Source organism: Papaver somniferum, chromosome 8 (assembly GCF_003573695.1).
Source record: "Papaver somniferum cultivar HN1 chromosome 8, ASM357369v1, whole genome shotgun sequence".
Taxonomy (NCBI): domain Eukaryota; kingdom Viridiplantae; phylum Streptophyta; class Magnoliopsida; order Ranunculales; family Papaveraceae; genus Papaver; species Papaver somniferum.
The window spans coordinates 37,408,076-37,421,659 of record NC_039365.1 but is presented as its reverse complement, the minus strand read 5'-3'; the positions used below and the strand labels follow the sequence as shown (position 1 = coordinate 37,421,659).

Sequence of the window (13,584 nt, the reverse complement as noted above, 5' to 3'; positions counted from 1 at the left end):
AACAAAATTGTATCTTCATCCTCTTTACACATGCTTAAAATACAACAGGATATATATGTGTAACCTCAAGTTACACATACTGTAACAAAAAAATAGCATGTATAAATCAACCTGATATAGTTATTCTGAAACAAAATTGTTTTTTCATACTCCTCTTAGTATCAACAAGAAATCCACGACAAATTCTCAGATCGGACATGCAAGAACAACAAATAATCAAAAAAAAATTGAAAAAAGTTATGAAATCAAACCAAAATAAAATTCATACCTAGATTTGTTGTTTTCCTTCTTCTGAAACACTGTTATTTCTCTTCCTCTTCTCAGTATCAACCAAATCCTGTTATCAGTATCAACCAAATAAATAAATAAAAAAAAACGAAATAAGAAAGATCCAAATCATAAAAATCGAAATCAATATAATTCAAAACTAGATCGAAAACACACTTATATTGATTTCTCTATTCCAACATGTCTTCTTCCTCTTCTCAGACTCAACAAAATCCAAAAAAAAATAAATGGAAATCAGTAGAAGATCGAAATCAAAAAATCGATCAGAAAAACTAGTGAATCAAACGTATTTGATACAAACAGAAAAGATAAATTGATACAAACCTATTTGTTGTTCTTCAATCCAGCTACTCACTCTCGTCAGATCTGAAAACCAGTGAATAACATCAATAAATTGAGAAAAAAATTAACGAATTGTTGTTCTTCATCTTGTCTTCAACACAACAAACTAACAAACTCTTGTTCTTCAATGCAATGATTCGTGTGAAGAAAAAATTCCAATTCTGTTTCTGAAGAAAAAATCTACGAGAGCAGAGAGAAGAGAGAGCTAAAAAAAATGATTTGATTGTTTTGTTTCTGATACCGTATAAAGCGACTATAAATAGTGGAGGTTAGTTTTGGTATTTTTAGACTTATTAAAAAAGTTGCTGACGTCAGCAATCCGGAAGAATTCAAAATGTCCCCCAAAAATAAAAGTTTTGGGCCTAGAAATATCAAAAATTGAAAGTATGGAGTTGATAGTAAATGATCCATTTCGTGGGGCTTCTATATATTGAACCCACATAGTATGGGGGTTATAGTATTTTTCACTATACTTCATCTACTTTTACCAGATAGGGACACGTATGCTTCGCACCCTTATAACTCGTGACTGACTCGGTGGGCCGTGCCAAGGGACTCGTCGCTTTCTGAGCCAAGCTTTCGCTGACAATTTACTCGGTACAAGCTACAAGGACTGAAAGGTCTAGAGATGCTATCTATTGAGGTTGATATGGTGGACAAAAGTTTATTACGATGCTACTGATAAATTCGCATCTAGGAAGCAATATTCAATGTATTTAATCTCGGTCATCGAGCCAAGCTGACAAAGTTCACACCTCTGGTACCACAAGTGACTGGAATGCATAACTCATATGTGCTTCAATGAAAGAGAAACGAATCTATACCTTATCCCCTGTGCCAACTCTGCCTATTCGAAATGTTTCTTTCTGTAGTATTACACCTTTTAGTCCTTTCCAAGTAAACACATGAAGAGAAAATATACACAAAATACCATTATATACCACCAATTGAAAAGGTACAAGTAAATATCTCCAGAAGCTGATTCCTAAACTGGCCATTTCTCATAATAGAAACAACAATGCAAACTTCTTCTTTTTTTGGAATCTGCTATTGAGAAGGTACAACCAATTCAAAGATTAGATGATGAGCTTTTATGTTGTTGGAGGGTTTTGGTACAGCAGGTAAACTTGCAGCTTGAGAGTGTTTCACCTAACCTGTCTCCCTGAATAAAGTAGAGCTTCAGCCTGGCCATTTTCACCATAGCTTTTGATCTTTGCCTTGTCAATTCGAGCTCTGCGGACAGCCTGTTGGATTTGTCTTTCGTGCTCTCTAAGCATCTCATCCATATTTCCACCTGGGGGCATTAAAGGTCCAGAATAGTGGATCCTGTTCTTCTTAGGGACATAACCCTGAGATCACACACAAACAACACAGGTTTAAAATTATTTTTTATGTTGTCATGGGATCAAAATTTTCAAACAGTGTACAGGGTATGGTCCTAATTTAATCTATGTGTATGCATATTATTAACATAAAGAACTGTCAAAGATCACTGCCTCAATAGCAATTATCAAAGGAAAAGATGTGCCATATATGGAAGAAAAAAAACATGATTTTTTTATCATATTGCATGAATATCATAATAAACAATTCCACCAAGATGTACCATGAAAAGTGGATGAAATTATGAGTTTGTACACGTCAACTTGTGCCCCACTCGTATAACTTGACATATTGGATATCTATCGATTGAGGAGATATTGATATGCAAGTACATTCTTATCACCAGATAAACAAGCAAGATAATGTCTTCTGGTATAAGAAAGGAGAGGCAAGACGAGTTGCTTAAGTTACGTACCGTGGTCGACTCCTTGTCATATACTCTATCTCCTTTCTTTTGGGAAGATGCTGGACCATCCTCCCACTTCTGCTTTTCAGAGGCCTCAACATCATCGAGTTGATTGTATTTTCCATTCAGTTTATGTTCTGACCAGGTCGATCCCTGAGCCACATGCGATCTCTGTGTCCTTAACTCTGCCCCGTTCCTTGAAGACCCAAATGGTCTTGTAGGACCCACCACCTGAGCTTCGTATTCCTTTACAGCCGTACTCCGTGCAGATCCAAAACCAGGGTGCATCAGAGGACCAGAACGAGAAAAACTATTCTGCCCAGATCCTCCACGGGGCTCGATAGGGAAACCACTTCCACCATCCTCTTGCACATTGAACTTTTGGCTAGTGCTTTTAGAGTTTGAAGGTCCATGACGTTTCTGAAAGTGAAAACACAGAATGAAGACAAAAGGTGCTTAAAACAGGAAATACCTTAACGAAACCATAAGATCTTGGAACAGGCAGCTAAGTTAAAACCTGTGATTCAGCATTAGAATCTTGTGGAGCAGGTTTGGCATCTCTTAAACCCCTTCTTCGGGATTCAGCTCCATGGCCTTTCATTGCTGCTGCTCTTTGCCTGATATGAAGGAAAAAGAATGGAAGCAAGGTAACAATGTTACTTTTAGCTTTTGTATTGAGTTTTTAGAGGAAACACGAGAAAAGGCTGCCTAGTACAAGGTTTTTCTTAAACTTTAAAGAGTAAGGAAATCTCCATATATTCAGTTTGTCACTAAATGCTGGTTTTGAGTTAGGAGAACTACAAGGAGAATAAATGTTGAATATAACAAAAACAAGAAAAATCAAATTGCATACCTTCTAGCTTCCTCATCCCGAAGCTTAGCATCAAACTCCTTGCTAGGTGGATATTTAGGTAAAGTTGATGGGTCACAAGGGAGAGGCTTTGCTGTAAAAAACTGGAAAGTACAACCAGTTATGGGAGAGAAAATATGATGGAAACAAAATACATCAATGTTCCTATCCATATCAAACCCAAGCAAGTCTGGAGGACTAAGATTAGCACATTGGTCGGCGGCCCATAAATTTGATATATAGATACACAGAATACAGATTGTTTTTGCTTCATAAAGAGTTGACTGTACTTTAAGCTGTAACATAATTTACAGCCGATATATCCACCACATACTTCATGCCTGGACAATATAATTTCTCTCGAGAATGTCACTTATTTTACTCATGAGTGTTTGGAAATCCGTTTTTTGGGAATGAATAAAATAAAAGTTGATTCCTTGAAACTATAATAAAATCTGGCACATTCAATCTGCCATGGTAAACCACCATGGCAAGCTAGATAAAAAGAACCAATAACTAACCTCGCTTTTAAGTGAAGAAGCCGCCGATCCCCGACGCTCAGGCTCTATTGCAAGGAGAACCTCAAGAAGGCCCAAAGAGGAAGAAGGTATGTCCTTGAAGGTCTCAGCAACGCACCGCCTGTAAGGATGTGACGGTTTGAAAATCGTTGTGTGCGGCAATCTTGACTTCCTCCAATAATCTTCAGATGGTGAACCGCAGAGTTTGAAAATCTTGTGCAGCTGCTCCACCTGTTAACATATATAGCAGGTTTTAAGAATCAGAAACAAACAATGTCCCATCAAACTCTCCCCTCTGCTTAGGTAATTATTAATGATTTTCGAGAAAAGTAATGGACATTTTTTAACAAATCTTTCCAGAAAAATGTTATTCAACTCCTGCAGTAACAGCTAATTTCTGTTTGCTGAGCACCAGGTTTAGCTAATGTTCCTCAATCTCGTAATTATCATTTATCGAATAATAGATCTCTCAGAACTTTTTTTGGGTTGTTACTTGCTATTCAATGAGCATGTTGATTTGACAGAGAGATGCTTTTATGGCTGATTCTCGTGGAGGGTAAGCACCATTTCCCAAAGTTGTCCTTCCAAATATCAAAATCATTCTGAAGCAGATAACCTAATCTAATTCGGTTATAACCTAATCTAATTCATTCTATAAATCAGTGGCTGATTTTAAAAATGATACTGCTAAGATAAAAAAAAAAAACTTAAGAATAGAAAGATTTTGTACAGAGGAGATCATCCTCACCAGAAATGGCGGGCCTTAAGGTCTTCATGATGACCTTTATATGAAGGTCATAATTATAAAAGTAGGAACATCTCAGAAACAGATAACCAAATATTACCAAATATGACTATCTGACTACCACATTGATGAAACAGGGGAATTATTTTTAACGAATGTAAGTATGACAATTATGCCAGCCTAAGGGTCTTCGTATCCTTAAATACCCACCACCACCCAACCCCATGCCCACCTATGGCCCAACAGCAGAAACTTCACACAAACCAGTCAAATCAGAACCATTTCCACCAGTTTGACTATCCTTTTAGATATGTGATCGATGAAAATAACCAATTACGGTTTCCATGCTTCTTAGTTTGTCTTATCTCAAATAGTAGTAGCCTAGTAGGATGGTAACTAATATTAAAACTTTTTATACACGAGATGTTTGAACATGATATATACAAGTTCAGCTAGGCTGATTCACAGGCAAAAAAGTTTCACACTGATCAATCTTTGACTAGGATGATAACTCTGCTTAGCAGGATGAGGGGAAAAGGAAACGGGATTATTACGTAAGGAAATCACATACCTCAGTTCTTCCTGGCATGATAGGCTTTCCAACAAGCAATTCAGCAAGGATGCAACCAGCACTCCACAGGTCCACACCAACCCCATATTGTGTTGCGCCAAGTAAAAGCTCGGGGGGCCGATACCAGAGCGTTACAACACGACTTGTCAGTGGTTGCTTTTGATCAGGGCGGAATAAGGTCGCCAAACCAAAATCAGCAATCCTGAGAATCCCATTATTGTCAATCAGAAGATTGGAACCCTTGATATCCCGATGCAAGACCCCTCGAGTATGACAGTGTTCAAGCCCGAGAAGTAGCTGCTGCATGTAACACTTGATCTGCAATGGCAGCACATATACTCCCTATATGAGATACAGCTGACAACAAGTACATTATCCAAGTGAAGAGCTAGACGTTCTCTGTTGATCGGTAATTTAAAGCTACATTCGAGGATATAAGTTCTTAATATTGTTCAGTTCCTTCAGGATGACAAAAGTTTTTTTCATGGCCTAGTTCCCGCTAGTTTGCACGCAAAGGATCTCTGATATATGTCAAGTTATAAAAGTCTCGACTATCTTTCAAGCACATAAGATCATTAGACAAGTCACACAGTCTTGGTCCCTGGGGAACTAACATAAACCAATTCCAACAATTAACCACAAACATTTCGAAAATTTACAAGGGTAGAGCAAACACCTGTGCCTCAGTGAACTTGATATCAGGTGAAGCTGCAAGCCCAGCAAGATCATGTTCCATGTATTCAAATACAAGATACAAGCTGCAGGACATCCGTGAGGTAACCAAGCCCTCGAGCTTTATAACATTTGGGTGATCAAGCCTACGCAGGATATGAATTTCCCTCACCATAAAACGAACACTTTCTGGATCATTATTAACAAATCTTACTTTCTTTAATGCACAAATTTTCCCAGTTTCTAGGTCCCGAGCTCTGTAGACACTACTGTAAGTTCCCTGTCCGATCTGCACAAACAGATGGTCCAATAGAAAGTTAGCTACATATGATAATCTTTCCTCTTTTGGTTTACACTTTACAGCTTTAATTGTTGCATCGTAAGCAGGTTCAATATGAACTAATCTCCAAGCAGGTGACACTTTCTTCTGTTTTCCAGAAAACAAGATCATCAAATAACAACACATCTAGTGTGACTTTATCCTCTCTAGTTCTTCTTCTAAAATTTTAGTCTTATTACTATCAAATTTGTGTTTCTACAGAGAGGAGGGCGAGTTTTCAGTTTGTATTCTCCTCAATGGGGTTCAAAACAGATTTTCATAAAATTATCAAATTCGTATTTGTATCTCCAATCCAACGTGCTATATTAGTACGAATATGGGAAACCATCTGTAGGTCTCCATGTTTCAAGTATCGTTCTTTGAGAGACGACGTATAGTAAAGAAGTAGTTTCAGAATTAACAATGCAAGAATATAACTGCAACAAAAAGAAGTAACAAAGAAAATAATTACTCACCTTATCTAATTTTTCAAAAGAATCTGCTCGTCTAGGAACCCAGCCTTTAATTGCTTCGCCAGCAACTGCTGTGAGCCAAGATGGCCAACCTGCAGCAGCCTGTTCTGCTTCCATACTACGGGGCATACTGATGATCCTAGAAATAGGCGGAACTCCTAATGTCACCACTCCATTCTCCGTCGTCGCACGTCTCTGATGATTAGTTACTATTTTTCTATCACTAACTAATGGCTTCTTCTTTTCTACTACTACTCCAACACCATCATCTGATGATAAAAGCGGCGGAGTCGACACTGCAATAATCTCTTGTGATGTTGGTTTTGATAACAATCTCACTGTTGTCCCATTAGAACTACAATCTGTTTCCACTATAATTTGATCTCTCTTAGAAGGAGCAACCAATAATTTAGAAGACCTAAATTCTTTCTCACTCCGGCTTTGCACATATTGAATTCCATCTTGACTCCCTTTTGAGCATATGCAACCCATGATCTTACCACTTCTCAGTCAAGACTCAAGAACAGTCTCTCACCTCACCTGTTACTTAACTCTGACCACCATTTATAATGCATCCAACTCTATATTACACCTCCAATGAGCTGAGATCCCACAATGCATAACAAACCCTAGACTAATCAAGAAAATTATTCAATTTTCTTCAACCCCCCTCAATAATTCAAAAAATAATTAGCTAGATCCTCAAATTCTATGATCAAAAAATTAAGTCAAATAATCCAGACCAAAAAATTACAGAACTTTAATCAAAACCCAAGATACAAAAACTAAGAAGGATACTTCAAATTTAGTTTTCCCAGTCTTATACTGAATTAAAAATAATAATAATAAAAAAAATCTCTTCTTTCCTTTGAGGAAATTTCTTGATGAGGGTCACAGTGTTATGAGAAAGAATGAAAGAATCGATACAAAAAAAAAAAAAACTGAGAAAACTTATCTTACTCCTCCTCCGTGTTATTTGAAAAGAAAAATACAAAATTTATTAGTGTAACGTTGGGAAGTAGTAAGTAACACTTAAGAAAATGAGAATTTATCGGATCTTAATGTATAACCCTAGAAATTCGATTCAATTGAATAGATAGATAGATAATGGGTGTGAAAGAAAATTGTTTAAGGCGCTGATTCTATTTTCTTCTTCTTCTGTCTGATTGTTGGTTTTCGTATTTGTGTGTTTACCTGTTTTCTTTAATTGTAAGTGCCAGAGAGAGAGAACGACACGCACGACCTTCCCGTGTTGGGTGAGACCGATTGATTGATGGTGAAGTACCAGAAATATATATATATGAGTAAAGACTGGACCTTTCCTCCTTTGGCCTGCAAAGGATCTATTCTTTTTCCTTCGCTTTTTCTTTGCACGCACTTATTATTACCTTCGAGAGAGACAGAGTCAAAACTCCATTTTAAGATGGTGATGGTGGAAATATGGATATTGGATCGACAAAGTCATGAGTCTCGTATTCATCACTTCATTAAACAAATCAACGTGCTTGCTCGTTTCAAGGTAGGTCCCACCTTTTACTCATTCTTGCTTCTTTTCCACACTTCAGCATTCAGCTAGCTTTTTCAGCCCTTCTTCCACGGTGGTGGTTGAGCTTCAGATACGACTGGGTTTGTGGCTGCTTCTAGTAATACTGTACTCTGCTTACTCTTACATTTGAATCCAAGTAAAAGAATGTAATGTAGGAAACTGACCACAATAGCGAAGCATGGGACTCATAATGGGAACTAAGTAAAATCAAATACTGTACTGATGACTTATTCTCAAAGCTAATATAGCAAGTCTTACATACAAGAAAGGAGATCAACAAGACTAGGGGGAAAGGGTGGTGACGAGGTGTCATAAACTTCTAAGAGTACTTACTGTACAGAAAAGCGGTAGGCTGCTTTTTCATTCAACCTTCTTGTTTCGGTTTCTTGCTTAGTTCTGAATATCTACCTCCCATTAACTGCAAAATTTCTTCCCATAAATCTGGGGAAGAAGGATAATTAGACTTCTTGCATATCATATTTGCGCTACATGCAGCAACAAACCAGTAATCTGATTCAATCTCTTCTCTTAGCTGATCGGACTGCCAACCTGCATATCCAACAAAGAATCTGAAATCTTGGGGCCTGAGAACCCCTTTCTTTACTAGGTCTGCACCTACTTCAAGACTGTTTCTTGCACCAAAACAAAGTCCGGGTACTACCTGTTCAAACTCGGGGAGATGCAAATTCTCTTCTGCTTTTAGTAAAAACATGCTAGCTTCAAGGGGACCACCAAAATGCAATGAACAGTCAGAAAATGTTGTTGCGAGATCGAGATTTGTGGGTTTCATGTGTTTGATCTTCTTGTGAAGTGGCCGGTTCAGCACAACTCCAAAGGGACCCTCGCGTGGGTCATTTGATCCAGACCTGAGAAGTAGGACAACAGTTCTTTCAAATGTGGGAACACCATCGAGCTTCTCAGTTGCCACCAAGACACAGCCTGTTTCTGGTACTGGAATTGGATGCGCCCATTTTGGGCCAAGCAGTTTTGAGGACTTCTGGGTAAACCCGTCAACATGAGCATCTACGTCCACAAGTTGTGCCTGTTTACGAAATTTACATTTCCATTTCAGTTACTATCATTGTTCTACAAATACATGTGTCATGGTTATGACAATCCATAATTCTTCAACAAAAATGACTCAATAAATCGGTAGTCTTGCAGGGTCTGGAGGATGATAGTCCAACCACTGAACATGTATAAATTACTTTCTATCAGTAAAACTGCTCCTAAGCTTTTATGGTCCTTCACATGGTGGCGCAAAGCCAGATAAGATAGAAAGAACACATGCTATGACTCGCCATTACCAACAAAAAGGCATAAACCAATTACAAATAGACAAAATGACCAAAAGGCAACTAGACACACCAATTTCTTCAGTGTTACAGTGAATGGCAAGACTTGAAAACACAATTTCTAGAATTTGTAGTATCTTAGTTTTGAGAAGGGTACTATCGATCATAGTCAGCGCCAAGCCTGCATACTTATATCTACAAAATTTAAACTTAAACATAACAAGACACATCTTCGGAATCTTTGATGGAACAAATGCAATTATCATTAATTAATAAATAAAGAATGCCGATAATACCTGTTCCCGGGCAACAAGATTTGCTCTAAAATCTCTCCAATCTGAAATTTTACGATGATGTGACTTATGCGTGGTAGGGTCGTCGGATTTGTTGCTTTCAGGCATTGAGTTGCTTCCTTTTGAATCATCTCCCTCTGGAACAGGTTTATCGCTACTCCCTGTAACAAAACCATGATCAACGATACAGCTGTCTATAGATCCATATTGTACATAAGATGCTGAGCAGAAGTTCGGTCAAATTATTCTTTGCACCACCATCCATGCCCGAATTACTAAGACTTAAGGCACATACAGATATAGTGTAGGCATGATATTTGGGTGTAGATTAAAACAAAAATAAGACAAGGAAAATAAAAATAGAAAACGATAAGATAAGAGCAAACAAATGTTTTGCATCCAGGAACATTCTTTTCCTTTAGAGAAATTATTGCACAATTAGATACAGAGCATAACTAAACAAAATATTACCAGCTCTTATTCTGCAGTATACTCTGGCTTACATAAAAAACTATCATAGCACTACGGGATAGTGATCCGTAAGGTATAGCACATTAGCAGGTAAAGAGAAGACAAACTGAAGAATGTCAGCTAAAGGTTGAGACAGCAGAAAGAGTTTACATCAATGTACACCAGAAACATTAGCTGATATCCTTCAAGTTTGCTTGGAGATGCATACTATCTCGTTTGTGCACAATCATTGGAGAAGAAGTACTAGTGCGACAAGTCTAAAATCTAAACAAGTACTTGGGTAGACAGATTGTATAGACCCCAAATTTCCCAATATGTTGAATCTTTCAACTTGGATTTTAATTGTGACCCAATTGAAACTTTCTAGGTTGTATCAACATACAATATTTTTCATGTACTTTCAGGTGGAAATCCCTTGTTTTTTAAGAGAAACAAGGTTCCACACCAAGCAAAGCATGAGATGCAAACAACACACATTCAGTTGGAGTGTAACTTCTCAGCACAATTACTTCTATTTCCAATAAACAACACTGTCAAGTGTCAACATTAGATGCACGATACATCACACATTCATGCAAGAAATCTCAGTGATTAATCACATCTGAAAATGATGCCAACTCAAGACTACATCTTTTGTATACATGCATCTCCTCACATATCAGAGTCTAACACACATTTTACAAACAACTTAAGTCCAATTCTGCAGAAGAACTACGGTTTAACTATGGTTTTAAAATCAAATTAGAAGACTACTACATATTACGAACGACCAATTTCATGCACTGTATGTAATTCAAAGCTTTAGCTACAGAATTCCAAATCATGCAACCTAATGTATATAAAATAAAATAAAAAAAGTTTTTACCAGAAGAAGACGAGTTATCATGATTCTTCTTTCCCATAGCTCGTACAACAAGAGATCGATTAGCAGAAGAAAGATTCAACTTAGAAACCCTAATTTCAACAATGTTCTCATCTTCAATTCTCAAAATTCTCCCAAACTTGCATGAAAGGGGTTTTTCAGTATTATTTCTCTGGAATAGAGAGTAAATGTTGGGTGAGAAATGACCACTATTTACATGAAGAGAACAAAGATCCATGGTGATGATGATGATCCCCTATAATTAGGGTTTCAAAGGGGAGGGTTTTTGCTTGAAAAAATGAAATGAAATTTTGATTTCGATTTTAATCTGGAAATTTGGTTGAATGATCAAAACGTTGCCGAAAACGAGATGATGAGGAACTGAAAAATGAGAGGAGAGAGAAAGAGCGAATAATAAAAACAAATAAATAAAGTTTTTTTTCAGTTTAAACGGATACAAAATTTATCGAATAGAATATGCGTGAACTTCTCTGGTGTGACATTATAAAGGTTTTTGTCGAAGGCCATGTGAGGAAGCTTGCCCCCGGTGAGGAAGAAGAAATGATCGAAGGAAAAAGAGGCCTCTGACAGACAGCTCGGTTGCACAGACGCGGACACGACACGACGCGGATGCATATAATACAAAATTCCGAAGAAACTAGGACGCGGACACGTATATATATATATATATATTATTTTTTTATTTATAAATATAATTGTGTATTTATATGGCAAAGTCAAGTGTTTCGATCCTGAAAAATAGGAAATGATGTTATTTTATTATGTTGTTTTTGCATTTCTTAATATATAAATGTATTTGTTCATGAGTATGAAATCATACTTAACCGATTTTAGAACTTAAACCAACTTAGTTTGCAAACGGGTACGCAAACTAAAGTTCCGGACTTTGGTCATGTCCGACAGTTTGCAAACGGGTACGCATACTGTCGTTCCAGACCGAACTCAGGTGAAACAGTTTGTAAACGGGTATGCAAACATAGTTTCCGGACTTTAACATTTCAAACCGTACGCATACTTAGTTTCCGGACCTGAATCATTCTTACAGCAGTTTGCATACAGGTACGCATACTATGATATATCTAGACAATGGTTAATTGTTCTAAACTCCCATTTCAATTATTGAAACATTCCTAAAAGACGAGAATAGCTGTCTCACACAAACTATTAGCTTCAAAGTTATTTTACAAGTGATCGAATGATCAATACGAAACATTTCGAGTCTACATCAAATGACTGTCTCACACAAATCATGTAAGATGTTACCAGACAATTTTCACATGATCGTCTTTTGACTTTCGTCAAGAATAATGATGAACGTGGTTAAAGCAAAAGTTTTTCAACACATATTTCGAGAAAGATATAAGCGAGTTAAACTCAGCTCGAAATATCAAATGTGTATAATATGAAGTCTATATAGCTATATGACTTTGTCTCAATAAGAGATAGAATAGAATAGACTTCTGAGTGATAGATGAGTTCAAGTCTCCACATACCTTTTGTTGATGAAGTTCCTCCAAGCTCCCCTTAGTAGAACTTCTTCTTCAATCGATGAACGTCGTGAAGTCTAAAGATCAACTACACATTTTATCCTAATTCGAGACATAGTTATAAGTAGACTAGAAATCAAGACTTATATTTTTGACAACGAAACTTGACAAACAAGCTTGAGATAGAAACACTTGCGAGTTCGACCGATCAGTGCTCTAACAGTCTTGATAACGTCTTGTAAACTAGAAAATAGATAAGGAGATACAAAGTAGAGGAGAAGAAGAGAGAGAGAGAATTCTTATTCATGTGTAGGAATGATAATGGTTTATGTCTCTATTTATATAGAGATAGGGGAAGCCCTAATATTAGACACAAAGGCATCTTAGTAAATAAATATTGGTTTATAACACTCCCCCTTATGACCGTTGTGGCTAAGTCATTACAAATATACCAGGAAAACTCAAAAGAGAAAAAACTGAAATTGTATAAGCATGTAAAGACTTGAAACAGTGTTGGACTTGCAAATATTGCCTCTAAAAAAATTCAATCAACTGGTACCAACAGCCGCGGGCATTATATTTTCATCATTATCAAGTGAGAAGATATTAAATTTGAGAACGTGAATCATAATTTGGTAGACTCAATTGGAGCATTAGCTGTAGCCTCTTATAGAACGATGAAAAGACGAGGGTACCCAAATACACCGTAATCTTTTTGTTTCAACCTATAAGTCCTCTACCAAATGTGATAGTCTATGGAAAAATTCGAGACAATACGACAATACGGTTCACACTTCGTGTAATCGTCTATGGATACGAGATCGAGACAATACAATTACAAAGTGTGTTACTTGACAATAGGTTCGGTAATAACCAAACTCTATAGGATCACTATCAAGTATTTCAGAGTTAACATATTTGTGTATTTTACGTTATTATAATAAAGCAATTATAATGCGGAAATCAAAGTAAAAGACACATCAAGATTTTGTTAACGAGGAAACCGAAAATGCAGAAACCCCCGAGACCTAGTCAAGTTTTG

General features: G+C 37.0%; 2 protein-coding genes across 2 annotated transcripts; both read right to left on the bottom strand.

Annotated features, from left to right (window-relative positions):
- Positions 1–1,404: 1,404 nt before the first annotated feature.
- LOC113306563 (probable serine/threonine-protein kinase At1g54610) lies at positions 1,405–8,143 on the bottom strand. The gene is made up of 8 exons (XM_026555490.1): positions 6,571–8,143; positions 5,780–6,064; positions 5,104–5,421; positions 3,791–4,018; positions 3,273–3,373; positions 2,937–3,036; positions 2,429–2,839; positions 1,405–1,979 (listed from the first exon to the last, which is right to left on the bottom strand). Exons 1-8 carry the CDS (start codon positions 7,057–7,059, stop codon positions 1,776–1,778), a joined length of 2,136 nt encoding a protein of 711 aa, XP_026411275.1. The 5' UTR covers positions 7,060–8,143; the 3' UTR covers positions 1,405–1,775.
- A 168-nt stretch (positions 8,144–8,311) lies between these two features.
- Positions 8,312–11,516, bottom strand: LOC113306564. The gene is made up of 3 exons (XM_026555491.1): positions 11,038–11,516; positions 9,705–9,862; positions 8,312–9,155 (listed from the first exon to the last, which is right to left on the bottom strand). The coding sequence occupies exons 1-3, from the start codon at positions 11,270–11,272 to the stop codon at positions 8,478–8,480; spliced, it is 1,071 nt and encodes a 356-aa protein (XP_026411276.1). The 5' UTR covers positions 11,273–11,516; the 3' UTR covers positions 8,312–8,477.
- Between the last annotated feature and the right edge of the window lie 2,068 nt (positions 11,517–13,584).

Coding starts and splice junctions, on each gene's coding strand:
- LOC113306563 (XM_026555490.1), bottom strand. CDS start 7,059: ATGGGTTGCATATGCTCAAAAGGGAGTCAAGATGGAATTCAATATGTG. Junction 4,019..5,103: donor TCATGCCAGGAAGAACTGAG/GTATGTGATTTC, acceptor ATATGTTAACAG/GTGGAGCAGCTGCACAAGAT. Junction 1,980..2,428: donor ATGACAAGGAGTCGACCACG/GTACGTAACTTA, acceptor GTGTGATCTCAG/GGTTATGTCCCTAAGAAGAA.
- LOC113306564 (XM_026555491.1), bottom strand. CDS start 11,272: ATGGATCTTTGTTCTCTTCATGTAAATAGTGGTCATTTCTCACCCAAC. Junction 9,863..11,037: donor TGATAACTCGTCTTCTTCTG/GTAAAAACTTTT, acceptor GTTTTGTTACAG/GGAGTAGCGATAAACCTGTT. Junction 9,156..9,704: donor ATCTTGTTGCCCGGGAACAG/GTATTATCGGCA, acceptor TTTCGTAAACAG/GCACAACTTGTGGACGTAGA.